The 21,249-nt window shown below is 39.5% G+C and overlaps 2 protein-coding genes across 2 annotated transcripts; one reads left to right on the top strand and one right to left on the bottom strand.

Moving 5' to 3' along the window:
- Positions 1-302: 302 nt before the first annotated feature.
- cln3 (CLN3 lysosomal/endosomal transmembrane protein, battenin) lies at positions 303-13,631 on the bottom strand. The gene is made up of 15 exons (XM_076082559.1): positions 13,339-13,631; positions 13,205-13,241; positions 12,288-12,384; positions 12,060-12,143; positions 10,884-10,963; positions 9,094-9,179; positions 8,351-8,423; positions 7,652-7,795; positions 7,054-7,193; positions 5,299-5,354; positions 5,152-5,220; positions 4,976-5,031; positions 4,780-4,873; positions 3,906-4,046; positions 303-2,253 (listed from the first exon to the last, which is right to left on the bottom strand). Exons 1-15 carry the CDS (start codon positions 13,391-13,393, stop codon positions 2,137-2,139), a joined length of 1,329 nt encoding a protein of 442 aa, XP_075938674.1. The 5' UTR covers positions 13,394-13,631; the 3' UTR covers positions 303-2,136.
- On the top strand, positions 12,419-20,335 carry LOC142939340 (tryptase-like). The gene is made up of 5 exons (XM_076082621.1): positions 12,419-14,735; positions 15,659-15,830; positions 17,921-18,198; positions 19,365-19,492; positions 20,018-20,335. Exons 1-5 carry the CDS (start codon positions 14,684-14,686, stop codon positions 20,189-20,191), a joined length of 804 nt encoding a protein of 267 aa, XP_075938736.1. The 5' UTR covers positions 12,419-14,683; the 3' UTR covers positions 20,192-20,335.
- Positions 20,336-21,249: the final 914 nt, after the last annotated feature.

Here is a 21,249-nt window from a genome sequence, read left to right on the forward strand (position 1 = left end):
TCACATTGGGCTTTATAATTATAATGGATGTTTTTTCACTATTTCCTGACCAACAATGAGTTGATTAATCAAGAAAATAATGAGCAGGTTCTTTGTTAATGACAATAGTCGTTAGTTGCAGTCCTAATGGCTTTGAATGAAAGCTTTGATATAATAATCCAAAGGTAGGGGGCAGATGTGTGTGTTTGAGAGACTCGCTAACAGATGGTCCAACTTTATCATCATCACGTTGTGTCATTTCAAATGACCAGCAGCAACAATCACAGTATCCTGCTGGCTAACTGAATAATGAGAAAAATACATTCTGGAATTGCACTTGCAAATTTATTTACATTTTGTATTTTACATGATAATTAACCATTTTCTGTCAAATTTTTAAGCCTTTGATTCACACTTAAAATATTTAAAAAAATTAAATTTAAAAAAAGCACAGGCTTAAAAACCCAATCAGTAAGTTGCAACTAAGTTCTGTATTTTAAACCAAGTTTACTTTCAGAAGACGGGAATATTGAGATTTTTGGAACAAAACATGTTCTTGGGATGTTAAGCTCATGGAGTTACGTGAAAAAACCCCCCAAAAAAACAGAACCTGTGTTCCTAGTTTACCATGTGTTTTACTTCTAAATCATGATGCAGGAAGTGTTGCTAAGAAATCTCATTAGACTTCTACTTTTAGGTCTGACAGCTGCCAAAAACGTGGGAGTATGAAGGTGGAAGCCCCCCCCCCCCAGTGGATCCTTTCATTATTAGACATCAAAGGGAAATACAGTCAACACCTTCTACAACACACTGGCGTAATATAGGTTTAGTTGTATAACCCAGACTGTGATATAGCATCCGTGACTCTATACAAATATGTAAACCATCACCAAGATATGGTCTACATTGTTGTGACATTTGCAACTGATTATTATTTGTATTTATTTTCCTTTTTATACTGGTATATATAAATATATTTCAATATTCCATTTTTCTTCTTTTTTTTGTTGGTGTTGGGTTGTCTTATGGGCTGGAGGAAGGGAGGCGGGGTTATTCTAAAGACTGGAGGGGAACATAAGAACAACACAAGAGCCCTTTGTCGGGCAGTCGATGAATATAATAATATACGAGTGCTTATGATCCATGTGCAGTATTACAGATGGATGTTAATGCTAATGATTATAGTGTTATCCTCAATCTAACCACCAGGATGGAAAATTTTAATCACAAAATTGCATCACAAAAAATAAACCATGTTGACAGGCATACCCTGAAATATGTCCCTATTGTCGATTGTTGCGACACCCTTTCACTGACTTAATTTAAAATAATAAGCATTGATGTCTTTGTTATCTCCGGTACACCGTTCTAGTAAAAGGCAAACAGTACCAGTGACTGAGAAGCAAAACAACATAACAAACACATGTCAGTCAGCAATAACCCGATTGACGAATACACAAGGCACCATGAAACTATTTCATCTTCTAACCTCTGGATCTCCTCGTTCAGAGAGGAAACTCTGTTACCATGACGCCAAAAATGAATGTCATGGGGCTGTCAACAGTCAGTACTTTTTGGTGGTGTTCAACATCAAAATGTAATCACGGCATAACAGAGATTAAATATGAAGCGTCTCATCATCGTCACACAAGTGTTGTTGTGTTGTTAAGTGGCACTAGGTCATGTTGTGTAAAGGCAGTGAGAGGTAAACACTTAACATCATCATAAATAATAAGTAAAGGTCAGTAAAATGACTGTTATCTTACAGGAATATATTGAAGTATTCTCTTCAAACTATGTGATAAAAATATGTTAGGTGGTATTTATAAAAAACTAAATGTTGCAAATATTCGGATGATTAAATAAACGCTCGGTTGCTCTGAGATGTGTGTTATAATCGTTCCGCATTTCTTCATCTTGTGGACCCAAACCGGACGTTGACCTATTATTTCTGCACGATCAGTTTTATAGTCTCTTAGTGCAGTTTGTGCAAACGAGCAAACTCCAAACACATGGATTGGTTAAGGACACTTTTACCGTGCCTTCCTGTTGAAAACCGCTCGTCATATTTTAATGTAGGAGTAAAGTCTCTCTTTGTAAATAGAACACACCCACGTCCTGGCTTGTTCACCCTGCTGGTCGGTGTGTGGGCTGAGGTCAGAGGGAGCAGAAGTATCTGTGGACGGGGAACGTGGTGATTCCGGCCAAAGCTATGCCCAGACTGTCTCCTACGCTGGCGGCGGCCATGGCGAACTCCCTGTGTCTGTCTCCGGTCTGTGGGGGACAAAAGACAGACGTCAGGACGGACACACACCGAGACCTTTAACGCAGAATGATGAAGGCATGGCTGCAGGAGGAGGGCGATGAACCGGAGAGCGTCTGTCTCCACGGTGACTCATCTGTTGAGGATAAAAGATACAACACCGCCGCTCTCTCTTCCTCTCGTCTTTAAAAAAAAGAGTCAAGAAGCCGACAGCAAAGCCTAACTTTACTTTTAATGTTATCAAATTAAGAGAAATGCTCTGCACTTCCTTGTTTTATGAACAAAGTGGTACACAAGTTGAAGCAGCGGTGCTGTGTGTGTGTGTGTGTGTGTGTGACCGATCAGCGGTGGTTATCCCTGCAAACCCCACCCTGAAAGTTGCCCCCCCAGACTCAACCAGGGACTTTTTGTGGGTTAAAATGTCCCCGGAAGCTACTTTTGACTCTGGACAGTGAGTTCCTTAAAAGGTTCCTGGTCCCTGGGGACAGTTCCTGTGATCAAAAAGGGGCTGTTGACTTACAATAATTCCCCGAAGACTTACCCTGATCATAACCATTACTTGCCTAATTCCAACACTAACCCTAACTTTAACTTAAACCTAAACCTAAACCAAGTCTTAACCCCAAAAAATAAAGCCTTACATTATGAGGACTTACATTTTGTCACCAAAAGAAAGGTGAGGCCCCACAATGTGACTGTGTAAACAGATGTATGTCCCCACAACGTGAGTAATACACACACACACACACACACACACAATGATACCTTTTTTTGGATTGCACCTTTCATACATAAAATGCCGCTTAAATTGAGTTACAGTTTGGCATTAAAAACAAAAATATGCAAAAAATAAGTTCATAAAAATTGAAAAAAAGATCCAATAAAAAGGAGGAATAAAAGCAGTAAAAATGGTAGTAGAAAAAGACAAAAACATAGTACATAAACTAGACGCCTGCCGACATAAGTAGGTCCTCAGTTGATTTTTTAGAAATGTCAACAGAGCTCTCGCTGGACCGGGTGTTCCAGAGTCACGGAGCGTCGCAGGTGAAAGCACTTTGCCCACTCGTTTTGTGTGCTACTTTAGGAACAGATAATCAGAGGGCTCTTGTTGGCTGATAAGGAGTTAAAACGTCCAGAATGTAAGAAGATTCTGTATCATTAAGAGCTTCATGTGTGAGTAAGAAGGCCTTGAAAGAAAAGGGGAGCCAGTGCAGTATTAATGTGCTCTCTCTTTTCCTTTCCTTAAACGTGTGGCGGCAGAGTATATTCAAACCAGCTGTAGTTTTCCTCTCAACTTTTTGTTTTGCCAGTGAAAAAGCATGACAAAAGTCCGATCTGCTGCTAATTTCTCAGCATTCCAAATGACTGTACATTCAGCGGCTGTCAGCTGTGCATTCAGCGGTGATCCCTTTCACTGTGCCGTATCTTTTGAATGCCGTGAAGCTCACATCAGTGATTCAACACCTCCTGCAGATGTTTCTCTCAGTGTGAAACATGTGCAGGAAGTATTGACCTTCATTACACTAACTTGAAACGATAAACGTAATGTAGAAGCAGTTGAGGGGGGAAAAAGAGGCAAGTTACGCCTGGAAGTGTTACGTTTGCATTAACAGCTGCTTTCATCGACACATGGATACCCTGAGAGACAGAAAGTGGACCTGACCTCCTTGCTGATGAAGTAGAAGGTGTTGACATACGCAGCTCCACCCAGCAGGCCCTCGTAGAGGACGATAACGAACACCAGCCAGATGCTGGGCAGGAACTGGAAACGCACTGCGAACAGGAGCAGCACCGCGTTCACCACCTGCGGGGGGACAGGAGAGAACGGAGAGCCTGGTGATCGATGCTTCGTTACAAAACGTGGGTCAGCGGTCACAAGTTGAACCTTTAGAAGTGATGTTGCACCTTATGGCGAGCGATCTGAAATAACCATGCTAATGTAAGCTAATGCTTGTGATGGCGATTTGGCTATTTTCCACTCACTGTTGATCTGATACGGGGGGCGTGTTTGAGACCATGACTGTACAGAGGAGCGCCATTGAGGCATTTTTTAGAAAAACAAGATGGCGGCAGGTGATGTGGAACTTTCTGTTGACTTTCTATTGTTCTATTGAACAAACTGGACGGAATATTTGCACTAAAAGAAGAACAATCAGATGCACTTAAATGCACAATATGTCATTTTCACTCTCTCAAAGCTCTGTTGGATCATGTGACAGATCATGTGACACCACGAGTGCACACAGGTGGACCTAACTTCTTATGTGATTCTGAAGGTAATCGGTAGCACCAGATCGTATTTAGGAGCTTCATAACCTATTTTGACTATTCTGTGTAGGCCTGTTACATTAAATCCAAATTTTGTCATTTTAATTCCAGGTTGTAGTGCAACAAAACAGGAAAAACGCCAAGGGGGGTGAGCCCCTTTTGCAAGGATCTGTATTAAAGTGAAAAGGTTTTTACAGAGGGAATTTTGATCCGTAATCCAGGCGAGTCTTGTGTTTCATCAAAACATCTCTTTGTACTTTATTTCTCACCTGAAGCACAGAGAGAGCCCACAGATTCCTGATCTTCACACAGCACAGCGACGACCGAGACACCAACACGCCAACTTGGTACAGTGTCTGGTACCTGAGCGCACACACGATCAATAAGTCAGTTTGAACTCCACGTCCTGAGACAACTTAAATAAAGTCGTTCCTTCAGAGTAATGTTCTAGTGAGGAGAACTGACCAGCGGTACTGCTCTGCATGGGACAGGAAGAATTTGGGGAAATACAGGAGCTCCATCTGGGAGAGGAAACGTCGACATTGTTGTGAGCTCAATATTATCACAAAATCGTCTGTATTTCTAACAACATGCAGTGAGATGAATGGGAGGCCGAGGGGGGGGGGCACCGGAGGACTCACCAGGCCCTGGTTGATGAAGTACTCAGCGAAGTAGACCAGTCCCAGGGGGAACACGAACCTCAGCAGGCCCTGCTCACAGGAATCAAGTGAAGTAAAAGTACAACCAGGTAAATACTTAGACGAATAGAGAATACTTTTTAAACTTACTTTGATGACATGAAGTTTCTCTGTGAAGGCGAGCGGTCCGGCGGTCCTGTCCTCTGCTGTATTGAAGGGGAGGAGAACAGGTAAGCTGTACTTACAATACACTCGCATCACCACAGGTTCTCTGTGTCATAGGTCAGATCATATATTGAGGAGTGAAGGGATGATCGACGGTTGTTTTTTCCTGTAACGATATTGAGGCGATTTGAACCGACTTCAGCTTCATTTACACTGGAAGCCGGTGCGAGGCGCACATGTGTGTGTGAGGTCCGGTCCGCAAGTGGTCTCTGCGCTTGGTCGTGCACCTCTGAACTTTTTGTGACTTGGCGCGCGATCACGTGACTGTCACAAATAGTTCACTGATAAAAACACTATCTACATGTCTAAGGATTCTACAAAGAAAGACAATTAGTTTTTAGATGCTTTAGAAACAGGTGGTGTTAAAAATCTTCTTTTGAGTAAATATTTTGCAGCCGAATCAAATAGTTTACAGGATATTCAGTCTTTGTGTCTTTGTAATGCATTAAAAACTTGACTTTTTACAGGGCTTGTCTAAAGGCAATAAAGTAGTCCGTGAATATGAGCTTTGATTGAGTTTTTTTTCTTTTCAAATAAAACTTCCAATGTATGTCGTCAGATTTGATGTTATGACACCACACACGTGGTGTCATGTGCTAAATGTGCTAAATGTAATTCATGGTGCTGTTAGATTGCTGTAGACCGCCCCGCTAACACAGGCGTGTGTCTTGCTGCTGAAAGAGTTTTACAAAGACTTAATGCAACAAATATGGATTGAAGCAGAGTATTCCTGTGAGATCAAAACAATGTGAATTTTGGAAATGAATACATCCATCGTTTTGTAATAAATGTTGACATTTTGAACTGAGAGCTGTGTCACTCGCATTGTGTGTGTTTGAGAGAGAGAGAGAGTTTCTGTAAGTTATTAATAATAATAATAACAATATGAATGTCAACGTTATGAATAAAGCTTTGATCTTTTGGGTACAGGTTATGGACTGATTTGGATTGAAACATATTAAAGATAAAACATTGTTGAACGGAACGCAGCGCTGTGACATTGTGGCATGAAGAGCAGACACCCTGAGCTGTTTGAATAGAAGACACATTGTTATTAATGTTTTTAATATTCAGATAAATAATATGTTCACACTCTTTTAGAAATGTTTATTGGCATAACTTTAACTGTGTTTAAAGGTTTAGAGGAATAGTCCAAAGAACGTGCTTGCCGTCAGACTAAGTAGCCACGCTGAACAAATAGAATGGAAACTGCTGACCTAGCAGTATCAGAGCTATCTGTATTAATTACACACTGAGTTCAAAGTGTAAATATCGGTTTTGGAGTTCAGTTTTCACCGCTGCACAGAGCGGATAACATCTGTTTCTCCACACAGATTCCTGTGCGTGTCCAAACAAACCCAGATAAAACTATTGGGGCCTTTGACGTATCAGACCTCACATCTTACCACGTTTTCAGTGATGATTAAAAAAAGTCCACGTGTCTTATAGAATGACTCATTTAAAGTTTGAAGAGCACATGTCTTCATTGCTATCTGATTGCAGCAATGCGCTGCGACTAGGCCTTCCAACGTGTTGCTCAACTGCAGCTAACGCAACACAACAACATATGTCGATGTGCTTCTGAACTCTTTTTTATTCTTCCTGGATTCGTTCACTGTGTTTTCTTTATGTCAAATGACTATTGATCGCACTGTGTTTCTATCGTTGGCCTCGATGTACCTGGTGTTGACTTCTCCTGCTCCTCTTCCTCCGACTCATCCATCAGCGCCCGTCTGTCCTCTGAGCCCACAGCCGTGTACTCCGTCTCCCTGACCCTCCACTGAGGCAATGAAGCCGGGAGAACCAGCAGGAGGAAATAGCTGGTGGTGGTGGTGTTGGGATAAGCACAAAATAACATAAATACAAAAATAACAGCCGGGTTTAAGAAAGCTAGGACTGAAAGCAGGGTTGAATTGATTGGCCAAAATGATCGTCTACAAAGTAAAATAGTAAACAATAACAAAGTCTATAAAGAGTAGTCTCTCTCTTTGGATTTCTTTCATATTTACTGTTAATTAAAAAAAAATCCTAATTACATCCACTGTGATTCAAAAGCATAAACCAAAACGTGAAGAAGTGCAGCAGCTATTGTAACTGTGCAGCTCCGGCTGTCCATAGAGTGAAATGTGTGCCATGCATGAGCACAAGAGTCTGTCCGTCTATACTGTGTCTGTACACACGCAAGTCAGAACGTAAACTAAGATGAAATGGGACCATATTTGGTCTCACATCGTAGATGCTCATCAGCTCTCTTATCTTTGCACCTCCGCACACTCACCTAAGCAACATAGCGACCGGCACCACCAGCATGAGGAGAAGCGTGACCTGGGGCGACAGGCCGGCTTGAGTGAGGATCGAGTAGAGGAAGGCTCCGGCCACTCCGGCGCCGCCGGTGCCTGAGCCCCAACATCCCAGCATGTCCCTGAAGCGACAGGGGGGGGGGGGTTGTGGATAGTTAGGAAGTGTATTTAATAAGGCCGATACGTTACAAAAGGTAGGCTGTTTCAGTGGAGAGACCGTTTCAAAAGCCTCTTCCTTCAAGGTTCCTCTGACATCAGGGATTTCACACTCAAGTGTCAAAAATAACCCAAATTCATTCACACAATTCTGAAATCAAGAACGTCAGATTTTCCTTTAAGGTCTCTAGAAAAAAAAAAATTTTAAAACAGAAAGAAAAGGGTTCAAAGGTTAGGAATATTACAAATTCAAACACCCATGGCAAGTAAAAAGTATAGGAATTTAAGTCATTTACATTTGCTGTAAATGAAATAACGTGTTTAAAAGCATACTGCCTGTCTCTAACATGTTCTCAGTTATTAAAGTTTTTTGAATTATTATCGTCATAATAGAATGCAGTCCTGTATAAAGTCCTACTGTTCGAGCCAGTTTCCATCAACAGACTAATAAACCTTGCACTTGAGGTACTTCTGTTGCTGGGAGAAGGTTGTGTGAGCCCGAGGATGGATCAAGTGCTTACCTGCTGAAGTAGACGGTGAGAGAGAGGAAGGACAGTTCTCCCAGTCCAGCGCCGATACTGGCGAAGATCACACCTAGGAAACACAGCGGCAGAGCGGGAAGGACAGACGCTGGTGAGTGATCACAGAAGGCTCATCGCTTCGTCCGACAAGAGAAGAAGAAGCACATTTAGACTCTAGTGTTTCAACCTGTGGCTCACTTTCATGGCTGACAGGGACCTTCATAATATTAGTTCCACTAATTCCACAAAAACAAAACGGTCCATGGAAGGTGGTAACGCTCACACACTTAACATTTGCTCAGCGGTTTACAAATCATTCATTTATTTCTACCTGTATGTAGTTAGTGGAATTGTTTGCTCGATCGCAAATTGAGATTTCGGACACTTCCACAATCATCGTCATATTTGCGCACATGGTGCACAGAGAGTCGGAGCAACAGGGGTTGTAAATAGGGGCCCTTGGGGGCCTCCTGTACTCCTTTTTCCACAAAGGCAGTTCCATTTTTTAAACAAAAACAGAGATTCCGCGTGGACGAGAAATCACAGCAGCGGTTGGTCCGTGTTGCTACTTTGCATTGTGGTCCTCGACAGGAGTCCAGCATAAACTCGAGGGAGCTTCGCTCCTTTTCATGTATCGAATGCGTGTTTGTGATTCAAGCAGATCATCAGAATGCTTCACAGTTCCACCACCAAGAAGAGATAAATATAATAAGAGCTCTGAGAAAAAAAGAAGAAGCGTTTACCTAGAATGCTCATCCACACGGCTGAGGAGAAGGACACGAGGAGGAAACTGGTTGCTGCCATGATGGCGCAGAACAACACTCGGAAACTGGAGAAACAAGAATTAAAGAAGTATATTCACAACACAGTACAATACTCATGTAGTACACAAACATAACAGGGCCGTGCTTTTATTTGGAAGGTCTTATTATAGCTCTATTCACTCTCCAATGACTTAGAGACGGCCCTGTATACAAGTGTATATAAAGAAAGAGATGAAAGACCACCAGGGAAGACACACAAACACCTGAGGTACAAGTACTAAGGACGTGTTTCAGGTTTTAAAAAGGAGAATTAGTTTTTCATGCACTGGTCGATTTTGAGATTCTGGTCTATTTGGTTTCCATATCACGTCTTCTTTCAGACGAGTGGAAAGAAAACATCCAAAATACATATTTAGGTCTTTATTTTACTACTTTGTCTGTTTGCGTCTGTAGATTTCTCTTAAATTCACCAGAAGTTAGCATTAGATAATGATCCATTTGAATATTTAAACATGACATTTCAAAAGACTTGTAATACAATAACTAATTGTCTTAACGTAAGTAATGAACTGGGGAAGTTTCATGGTGATATCTATTAGTTATGTTTTTTAGCCTACTCACCTGTAGTGTCTTCAACATGTCGGTCATTTTACTAAACATCTCTTTAAAGGACGTTTTCTCTAAATGAGTTATTTCTCAGACTGACCAATAAATCTCTTCAGCAGCTCTTACATAAACCAAACTTTACACTTTCATTCCTCTCTATATGCAGAAGGTTTTTACAGAGGGGTTTGTTCATTTATCATTCATAACCTTATTTATACAATATTCTATTCCTAAAGATGTGTTGTTGTTTTTTTATTACTGCTGACAGTATTCTAATTTATGGAGCGATACTAAGAGATATCCAAAATCCCCTCGGTAAAATCCTTTCACTCTAATTTGCCTACTACATGAAACAAGAACCTGGCTTCATCCAATGTTCACATTTATCTTCTGGAGATGGATGCAAATTAGCACATATTGCATATTTCATCATACATTTTCAGAAAGTTTGTCATACAAAAAATGATTTGTCTTAATGTAAGTAAACAACTGGGGAAGTTTCATGCCGAACTCCATCTCTAATCTTGTTCTATTTCTATTTACTTCTATATTACTTATTTTAAAGTAATCAAAAAACAGGAAACAATGTCTTTGAAACTTTGAAACTTTGACCGTACGGTGCTCAGTGCTGTTGTTGAAGTGTCCCTGATTTAGAACATAATGTTTTTATTCTACTGACCAATCATGGCGATTAAGAGCTAAATAAAAGCCTAAACAGTTTCTGTCACACGTGTGGATGATTGCATAGAATAAGATAATAGTGTGCTTGTTTTTGCTCAGTTTTGGCACAAGGTGGTGATTACTGTATGCACTTTGATCCTGGCTCATTTCACATTAAAAACACAATTGTTATGCACTATTTCTTAATTAAGAGTGCCCCCAAAATGTGTAAATGCCCCAACAGGTAAAGACAACAGGTAAACATGGAAGAAGAATTTACATCGACCAGGGGAGCATTTTTCTCCACTATATTCCAAATGGGCCTTCATTTGGCTACTATTTAAAAATTGACTGTAACAAAAAGTAAGACGAGACACTAAAAGTGACCACCACATTAAAACTAAATGTTTCTGTGTAACACTAAATGATGGGACGACTGTTGGATGTGTCAAATATGGAATGTTCTTGATTTTCTCATGAACCAGTGAGACCTATTTCCTTACCCATAAGGCAGTTTGTGGATCACAAAGGGAGCAGACAACTTGATGGCGAGCGTTGGGAGGATGTCAGCTAACAGCACAGCCTGAGGAGAGAAGCATCGGAGCCGTCACTCAGACCAAAGGTCCTCTTTGAAAGCATCAGTGTTCATATGTCAAACACAAATTAAGAAATGCTGAGGGGAAAATAACATTTATGTTATAGTACAATCCCTTACTTTCTGTGTTCACGCCTCACCGTGTCATTTAGCCTCATAACACCGTGGCATTCTGCCGTACTGGCAGCTGAATAGACTTTCCATTCTGGTACTTTCATTTCTAGTTTGTCATATTAGTTTCAGTACCCGTTTACTCATCTTAGTTTTTGCTCGCTTCAGAAAAGAGCGGATTTAAAGAGGAACTAATCCCCAGAGTTTTGGCTAAAGCACCTCTACCCTGGAAATTCAAAGAACGTGAACTAACCATCAACAATGGCGGTGCTGGGGGAGGGCTTGAGACACGCCCAGTCACGTCTAATGCTTCTGTGATTGGCTAGAACTCGTTGCCGTTGTCTTCGGCTCATTTTCCTCAACCGAGGTAGCATTACAATCCAGTGACACCTTCACTCATGTAGCTGCTGGCTAGCTTGTCAATTCCACCATGCTGTAATGCTACAGTTACAGAACATACACAGCCCCACATGAACCGCCCGGCTTGGTCTACATTATTTTGACATTTGGCCGGACTTAACTGTTTTAAAATGACCGCTCATGATAACCGTTACCCTTTCAATTTGTTTATGCTAATTGCTAGCATGCTAATATTGTTATGGTTATGGTTAGGTAAGAGTGCTGCAGAGGGACTGTTATGGTGGCAAAATACAGTATAAACATTTTAATTTATACATCACCATTCAAGTGCAAGATCCGGGTTTCAACCAGCAGCATATTATAACACAATGTGTAGAATTAAAATACTTTGCACTAAAATGGACCTGAACAACACGACTAAATAGCGTTGCTTTAAAGTGAGAGAAAGTAGTTCCAGGGTTTAGCTAAAGGACAGTCCCTCCACTGCTAAAGGACGGCTGACGAAATGTTGCCAAAATACAGCAAACATCTCTTTTGTGAGAAGCTAATAATTCCCTGTCAACATACAGACTGGTGAAGGTTATTCCCTGTTGTGTAGTGAGTATCCATTTACCGCAGTGGAGACAGGATTGCAGTCATAGCGGCTACTGTTGCTACTGTTTCCACCTTGGAATTCCACGGCCGATGTGGCTGAAGTCTATATATACATATAGGGAAAGAAAAAAAAGGTAAAAAAGTGAATAACTTTCTTCTCGCGTTAAGTCTTTTCTTATATTATAGCTTCAAGCCATACAAGGGTTGCTGCAAGAGACAAAATATAAATACAAATGTGCCTTCTTACAGGTAACGTGCCGTTTTGGGACTCTTGTTTTTGGAGGATGTCGTGGGCGGCGCTCAGCATGACCACATACGCAAAGTTGTTGCACAATCCAAGGAGCCTGGGGGGGGGGGGGGGGGGTAATCAGAAGAGCAGGTGAGATAATTCAGGGTCAGCAGCAGATTAAGATGCATCAATAACTAAGCCTGTGAGTTTCTCTGTGAGTAAGAAGTCAATAGTACACGCCAAACCTCTTAATGCATCAGTGATTAATGTGGTCTTTACAAGATGTTTTCCTACATAGAAAAGTAATTCAGATTTGACGAATAAATTACAAATATACATGCACGCATAGCTTAGACTTCAATGTCAACATTTGATAATGGACTGTTTTACTGACTCATTGGAATATGATACCCTGCTCTAATATTGATTTAGAAAGGTACACTTATTACTTAAGCGTAATGTGAATTGGTACCTTTTGCTACAATCAGCACTAACTAGACTTTCAACAGATTGCAAAAAGTATTTGTAAATAATAAACAAAACAGCATTTCTTTCCTCCTCATGTTGTCGTATATTTCAAGTCAACAATGATCTGAAATAGTTTGTAACTTATGTATTTAAGTTATCAGGAGCCTTTCATTTCTTCACATCAAATAGAAAGCTTCCTTTTGCTTAAATGGGAACGTGTGGATGTAACGTTACTAATGCTAACAGGAAGCTATGGGCTTCATTGGTACTTTAGCGTTTAGCTAACTCGTTTCATTTAGATTTAGTTAATCCTCGTTTACATTTGTCACCTTGTACAATGCAACACATTCAGCATAAAAAAATGGCGGCATCAGTTTAATAGTGTTTGTCTCAATAAACTTCGGTGTTTTTTCCACCGTGGTTCTTAAAAACAGTTTAAGCTCATTTAAAACAAATAGGACACTCACCAAAATCCACTCCGGTTGCGCCATTGTGTGCAAGTACCTACAACCAACAGATAAACAACACCTTTAGCGACTCTCACAACAAGTATAATGTAGTTTGATATTTATCAGTCGAGGGAAACGAACTGCTGACTCACCGTTAGTGTCAGGGCGTTGAACGGGCTCTGCGTTGACGCTGGCCGTCTGCTCCATGTTTACACAACAGCGCACGAGACAACGAACCGAACTACGTCACCGTTACCGGGCTAACGTTGGTACCGGGCTATCGTTGGTACCGGGCTAACAGCTAAATCTACTTAAAATACATCGTAGAGTCAACCAGCTCCCGCGGTAGATTCACCACTGTGTTTTCTACGCTCCAGCCAGACTGTACAGAAGTAGCTGACATCTTTAACTCAATTTTAACGTCGTACGTCGCACCAAAACGCGGTGTTTCATAAAAATAAGTTCTCGCTGAAACAAAACCCACCCTCAAACGTTCCCACTCGGTGATGCTATTTAGGATACACATTTAGCTGGTTAATTTCACGTTTATTAGCACGTTACAGTATTTTGTAATATCAAAAAGACATTACTTTAAAATAATGTTTTAGTTATTAATTATTTGTGGCTTTTAAGGCAGCACTTATTATATGTAATGATGAAATTATGACTTGAAATTATATTAAAACCTGCTTGTGAATGAATCATTTGACAGTTAATGAATGCTTTATAACACGGTGACGATTTATTCATGAGTGCTATCATACAGATATTATACTGAATTATCAAGTTTTCATTATTTATGGACCCTCATGGATGCTTCACATGCTTTGTATGAGGAGTTGTAATTGTTGATATATATATTTTTAATTAACAGTACAAATGTATTTAACAAAATAAATCAGAACTTTCAAATGTCCCCATATTTATATTTATATATTTCAACTACATTCTAGCACATTGAGTGTTTGTACGCTGCTCATAAATGTTCAATTGGGAGGTTCAAATAAAGTGTTACGCAACAACCTAAAGGACTGAATTAAGAAAAATAGTCTGAGCAGCATGTAGACAAAATATGAATATGAATACAATGATAATGATATTCTTGTATCATCATTAGGGTCAGGACAGATGGGCAATACATACAGTACTCGGCTACGTTCATACGTCATACTTTACATTAATATACTTTGCATTAAACTAAGCATTAATGCATCAAAAGCATCCAAACTGTTCACTGCTTACTCAACCTTATCAACTTATAAATCTCTGAGATGCATTTTAAGTTAAAAGTAATATATCTCTCTGAAATGAGGTGAGGCAAAAATACAGAGCCTTTAGTGGAAATACTCAAGCAAACTATCGGTATCTTACTTCACAGTACTTGAGTAAAAGTACTTTTCCACATGTGGTCTGAGATGAAAAGGTTGGCTGATAGTGCTGATAAGAATTTGATAAAGCTGCAGCCTGCAGAGACACCGCTTCACTCCATCGGCAGCCATGGCCTTCGGTGCACTTCTTGCTGTGCTGGTACTGATCCACAACACTGGAGGTGAGAAAGACTAACATGAGAATATCATTCTGTGGTGATTTATCTGCACTCAATTAGTGGAGGTTGGGGAGTAAGACGAGGCATAGAAAGTGTGCGTTAGCCTGGCTCTGTCCATTTAAAACATGAACTCACAGAGAGCATCTGTCGTTTGGAGTTTTATTGCAAATTCACATTTGAAAATGCAGATGTCCTTAAACACACCGTGGTTTGTCCTCTCGGGAATTAACATTCGAAGGCTTAACTTCCCGTCTTTGTTTCTGAAAACATTGGCTTAAACATATGACAGTATCATAAGCTAATAGTTTTAACCTGCCTATTAATTATGCGTTAGATCTCGTTTGTGTAATCCATATTGACGGATCCGTAAAAAGCAACACATTGTAAAAACAAGGTTGCCTGGCAATCTCACGGAGGAAACACGATTACTTCTCAGTGCCAAGAAGAAGTCTGTTACATAACCCCCGTAAAACTACAAGAGGTCACTTTTACTCTTCCGCTTTTTTGGAGGGATTAAATAATAATAATAATAATTAGTGGGATGGTGGATTTTGTTACCCTCTAACCGAACCAGGCTGTTTTATGTTTTAAGTCATCATGCTAAGCTACGCTAACTGGGTGCTGACTGTAGATTTATATTTACTGTACATATATGAGAGTGATATATCAATCTTCTCATCTAAGTCTAAGCAAGAAAGCAAATAAGCCTATTTCCCAAAACTCAATTTAACCAGAGATAATATTTGAATTTTTCAAATACACATCTGTCTTGGCTGGGGCATTGCAGCATATCTTGGTGAAATATCTGTAGATCAGTGGAATAGTGTGAAACCAATTGACTGGACCGTGTCTCACATGTTCTTTACGTTAACTCTCACGTTACTTGATTTACATGGTTTCGTGGTTTCATTATTGTTTTTTTTTAGGTTTCCTTGGGGCCGAGGTGAGGAGCTCCATCATCGGGGGGCAGGATGCTCAGGAGAACGACTGGCCGTGGATGGCCCACCTGAACATATCTAATGGTGTCAAGACGTGGCGCTGCGGCGGCACCATCGTCGCCCCTAAGTGGGTGCTGACTGCTGCAAGCTGCTTGGACACGTAAGTGTGTGTGTCGGTTGTAATGAAATAACTGTGCATATGTAATTATTGAAATGTAATAAAAGCTCATAATGTAATTATCAGCACATAATGTAAGAAAACCATGAGCGCATAAGGTAATAACAGCTTTGTGTTCTAATGAAAACATTTTGACACTTTAAACTAAGCAAAGAAATTGTTCAGGCATAGCGTCTTACTTTGCGATTTAAAAAAAGGCATTTCATTTTTTCTTTTTTTGTAGTATGGTAACCCTTCTAACATTGTATTAAATACAGGTTTCCAAAGGCATATTTACTCTTAAGCCAATGTTTATTTTGTAACGTGTTCGACAAGATTTTACAACCAGAAACAACAATTTTTTTTGCAAGGATCATGTTGGTTTATAATTCCCATAGTTGCAGTATTATATATATGTTATTATAAGTTACTATTATTATAAGGGTCACTGTTTGCTTTTAGTAAAGTGGAAAAATAACATTAAATCTATTCAAGAACAACACAAAACATTGCGTACTTGACTTTACTTAAAGACAACAATGACCACTTAGAGTATTATATAATCATATTATAATGCATTATAAAAGAATATTATAATGTATTATAACAATGGGAACTATAATACACGATAATACATTAAACTACTTGACCGTATAAGTCAATATAAGTTGCTTTATAGTGCGTCATGATTATAGTTATTAAGCATTATGAATATCTATGAGCGCTTATAACAGTGCTATAAGTAGATTATAACACATTACAAGTATGTTTATAAAGCATTATAGACACGGGTGTCATAGAAAGTGCTACCCAATAGTTTCCCCATGTAGCATGTACACAATCCATGCCCTCATCATCTTAACCCAATCTTAACCCAATCTCATCCATCTTAAAAAAGCTGCTTCACACAGAAGGCGAGGCCACTGACCTGTACTACAACAGAATGTTGCGACCCAGAACTCGACCCAAACAACCAGAATACAATAATACCCAACGATACTGGAAAGTCAAACTCAGTTAATGTCAGTCTTTATGTTAGAATATTAGCATTCTAGGTTTAAAACCTTTTTTTCCACTTGTCATGGAAAAACTAGAAGGGTTTCTATGGTTTCAGGAGGAAGGAACTTTATATATATATATATATATATAAATATACATATATAATATATATGTATATTTATATATGTATTATATATATAAATATACATATATATATATGTATATATATATATATAAATATATGTATATATATATATATATACATATACATATATATATATATGTATATATATATATATATATACATATATATATATATATGTATATATATATATATATATATATGTATATATATATATATATATATATACATATATATATATATATATATATATATATATAATATTACACTATGAGCTGAATTTATTACATTATTCAAAAAAATGTTTTTGCTTAGTTTATGATGTAATAATTTTCTCTTAATGTATTAACTTATTGTATTACACGCAAAACTGACATTACGTTATGTGCTCGTGTGTTTTTTAAATGATGTGCTTATTATGATCAAGATTATGAGCATTTATTACATTATGAGTTGCTACGCTCATAATACACTCATGCTGCATCCTTCAACATCTTCTGTAGTAGTGAGCACGTTACAGGCACCTCGGTGTATCAAGACCACTACATTTTAATTAATTCATTCAAATCTACTCATTCTCAATTTGGACATTTTAATACAATTCATGACAAACAAACTCATAAAAAGTACTGTTGTCTAATCTATAAATAAATCTTTGAACGTTAGAATATTATGTAAAATATAATAAAAGGACTTGTAACCATGTTGATATCTTGTAGGGAATATATAGATTCTGAAAATAAACAACAAAAAAAGTTCCACCCTTGATCTGAAATGAATTGCAGCGTCCACATTACAGCGCAACACCTCATCACTCTAGTCTGTTAATAATATGAGGCAAAAGCAGGCAATGTTTATATGTCCCCGAACCGACCCGCATGTTAGAATACTGTGTTTTTTACCGGTAATAAGAGGGGGGGGGATCCATAAATGTGTGTGTTTGTGTTGGCAGAAATCCGAAGCCTGACCGGGAGAGATCAATGATTTGGGTGGGGTCACATGAACTGCGAAAGCCTTCCGCCGATTACATGGGCGTGAAGAGATTCATCATCCACCCCATGTACCGGTCCTTCAGCGGTGGCTACGTGAACGACCTCGCTATGATACAGCTGAAGGACCCGGTGACAATGACAAACAAGGTCAAGGCAGTGAGTCTGCCCCGCACTGACGCCCCCTTCTCTTCATCGTCCCAGTGTTGGATCACCGGCTGGGGGGAGATTAAGAGAGATAGTGAGTTCTGCACATGAAGCAGCATATAAGGTGGACACACTGTATGAGGACCAATGAATACTAACACACCAATGAATTGTAGATTCATGGATGGCTTCGTGTGTGTAACCCTGCAGATCAGTGTGACACAAATGGGCTTCTAAACAGGATTTAGAAATACTGAGCTCATGAGTTGAAAAAAATAATATTTTTTTAATTTAAATGTTCTTTCAAGGAGACATCTCCGGTAATCAACAACTGCTCATAAACACAACGGCACAAAGCATTATGCCTAAGAGCAGCAAGTTGCGGTTTGATGGTCGTGACTACTTCCTGAAGTCCTCAGATAGTTTTGACCTTTTTTTGTTTGTTTTGGTCCAAATAAATCATCTTCTTCTCATCCCCTACAAGACATAAATATAGATTCTGCTTTGAATAATAATGTGTGTCCGATAGGGTTCTTCCTCTAAAAATTTGTTTTAAATTCTGGTGTACCAGTTTCTCAAAATGGGAGTACTACTTAGCTGAGGGGTACCTTGGAGTGCTGCAGGGTGTACAAAATGTTGTAAAAAATATCGGTCATACTAATTCCTTAAATAATTGTACTATTATAAGTTTAAAAAAAAATGTTAATGCAAGTTCGATAAAAAAAACACTTGACGCGTTATTGAGCTTTAGAAGCACAGACTGAGCTTCATAATAACTATTTAAATAAAGTATTTGTATTATTATTAATATTAAGATTATAGTCATATCCCTCACTCTCCTATAAGTTTTGCCACAATTTTAGTAGTTAACACGACCATCCTAATAAAAACCCTAATAATCAAATGTATGAAAACACTGTGCGGGTGTGCAGGGCCTTTATGGCGAAATAGCTTAATATATGATATATATAAATAGAGCCAGTATATGATTTTTTTTTTTTTTAAATGTGTCGTAACACAAAATAGTATGCTCTCTTCTCTCAAGGCTCAGTTAACCAACAGGATGATCTTGGTTCATTCAATTCCTTCAACAGGAATACATCCAGCCGTACATGCCGGCCTTACTTCGGTCGCTAATCGATCATAAACCATCGCCTCCTGCTCCACACTTATTCTCACTGTGTGTGTGTGTGTGTGTGTGTGTGTGTGTGTGTGTGTGTGTGTGTGTGTGTGTGTGTGTGTGTGTGTGTATCTATGCAGCTCCACTGCCGATTCCAGAAACCCTTCAGCAGCTGAAGATTTCCATCAGTGATTGTAAGGCCAAGAGACCTGAGCTGACTGATGACATGCTGTGTGCAGGGGGCGTGGATGGAAAGGACGCCTGCAAAGTGAGTTCTACTATTAATTAAAGTCAGTTGAAATATTCAACTGTGTGAAGGGGGTTTGAGCCCTAAAGGTTGGGAAGACGGCACTATTAGTTCGTAACTAATAGTTACTAGTTAAAAGAAGCTCCACCGCAACAGTAAAATGATACTTATGCATTGATGAATCAGTAATCACAATCTAATAATGCATACATAATATGTATGTGCTGTACGTGTAATGTGCTGTTGGCATAATTTCACACCCTGGCTCCCCTCCAAGCCAAAGTTTTTTCACATTCTTGAGGCATATTTTGGATTTCCAGGGTATGAGCGCTTCAGCAAAAACTCTGGGGTTTAGTTACTCTCCTATCCCAGTAGTTCTTCCACCACTGAAAATGATTAAAATGTCTCATGTCCCAACTACTGACCATTTCCTCCAAAACAACCACATGTATCTGCTGTGCGTCAACTCAACAAGTTCAAATAAGGAAAGAACAATGCAAAGTGGAACCACTTACACAATGTGTGTTATTCTTTGTGCTTCCAAAGGGGGACTATGGCGGCCCGCTGGTGTGTCTTGCAGGCAGTGACTACGTGCAGGTGGGCATCATGAGTTACGGCGATTGTGGTCTCCGAGACCACCCTGGCGTCTACACCCAAGTGTCCAAGTTTGTGAGCTACATCGACCACCACATCAAGTATGGCGAGGAAGCCTCCGACTGAGATGTAAACTTCCAAGAAGCTGAAGACCTGCTTTACTCTTTTATCGCTTCTCCCCCGAGTTGTACTCTGTCCCCATTGTCCCTTTATTACAGTTAACATGCACTCTGATTTCTTCATCTTTGCATTAAAGCTTTAAAGCATCAATTATAGTGTCACGACTGAGAATTATTTTTGATGAAACCCATGTGAGGTGAATTCTCACTGCATTTCATCCCGACTTTAGACAAGAGAAACCAACACACTTCATGAGACAGATGATCTGTGATAAAATATAGGTTCCTCTGCCTCCTTTTAGTTCTCCTAATGGCATTTGCAAGATTCCACTGGGCCTGAAGAAAATCAGCCAATCAGAGCAGAGGAGCCGCTAACGCAGCTAGCAATCACTGCTCGTGAAATCTGATCAAACTGTCAAACAATTGAAAAGGCCGCTCTGTTGAAACACGCCCACCAACCACGTCATTTCGTTATAGAGTATCTTTGGTATTTGTGAGGAGTATTTATTACCTTTTCAATTAACCTGTGAATCGCCTATGCTAATTGCACGCATGCACTTAGCTAGTGCTAACCGCTAGCATTCACAAATCCTAGCCTTGCATGTAAACTCAAATTCATGTTTGATCAGCGCTGCCAAGTTCTAACAGTTTGATTGGTGTCTAAGAGCTGCACGAGCTGTGATTGACAGCTACCCTAAAGACTCCTCGCCTCCGATTGGTTGTTTTCCTTACGGCCTGGTGGAATCCATTAGGAGCACTAAAATATAGAAATCAGTGGAACATGTATATTTTTTTCACAGATTGTCTCCTGTAATACTGTCAGGATATAGTGACAGTTTGAGCAAATATGAAAAAAAGTGATTTTAATAAAGGTTAGCAACTGCAGTTTTAAAGGCTCTGAAAACAGTTCCTTCCTGTTTTTTCTGTTTTCGTCTGCGCCTCTTTCGCTGGTTTAACGAAGGCGGGTCGTCATCTGTGCACCAATCAGGATTATCAACGTTAAATCACACCCACGCTTGTCCTGATGAAGCAGATCAGCTGAATTTCAGAGTTTAGTTAATAATA

Source organism: Anarhichas minor, unplaced genomic scaffold (assembly GCF_050575085.1).
Source record: "Anarhichas minor isolate MPS153535 unplaced genomic scaffold, ASM5057508v1 ptg000007l, whole genome shotgun sequence".
Taxonomy (NCBI): Eukaryota; Metazoa; Chordata; class Actinopteri; order Perciformes; family Anarhichadidae; genus Anarhichas; species Anarhichas minor.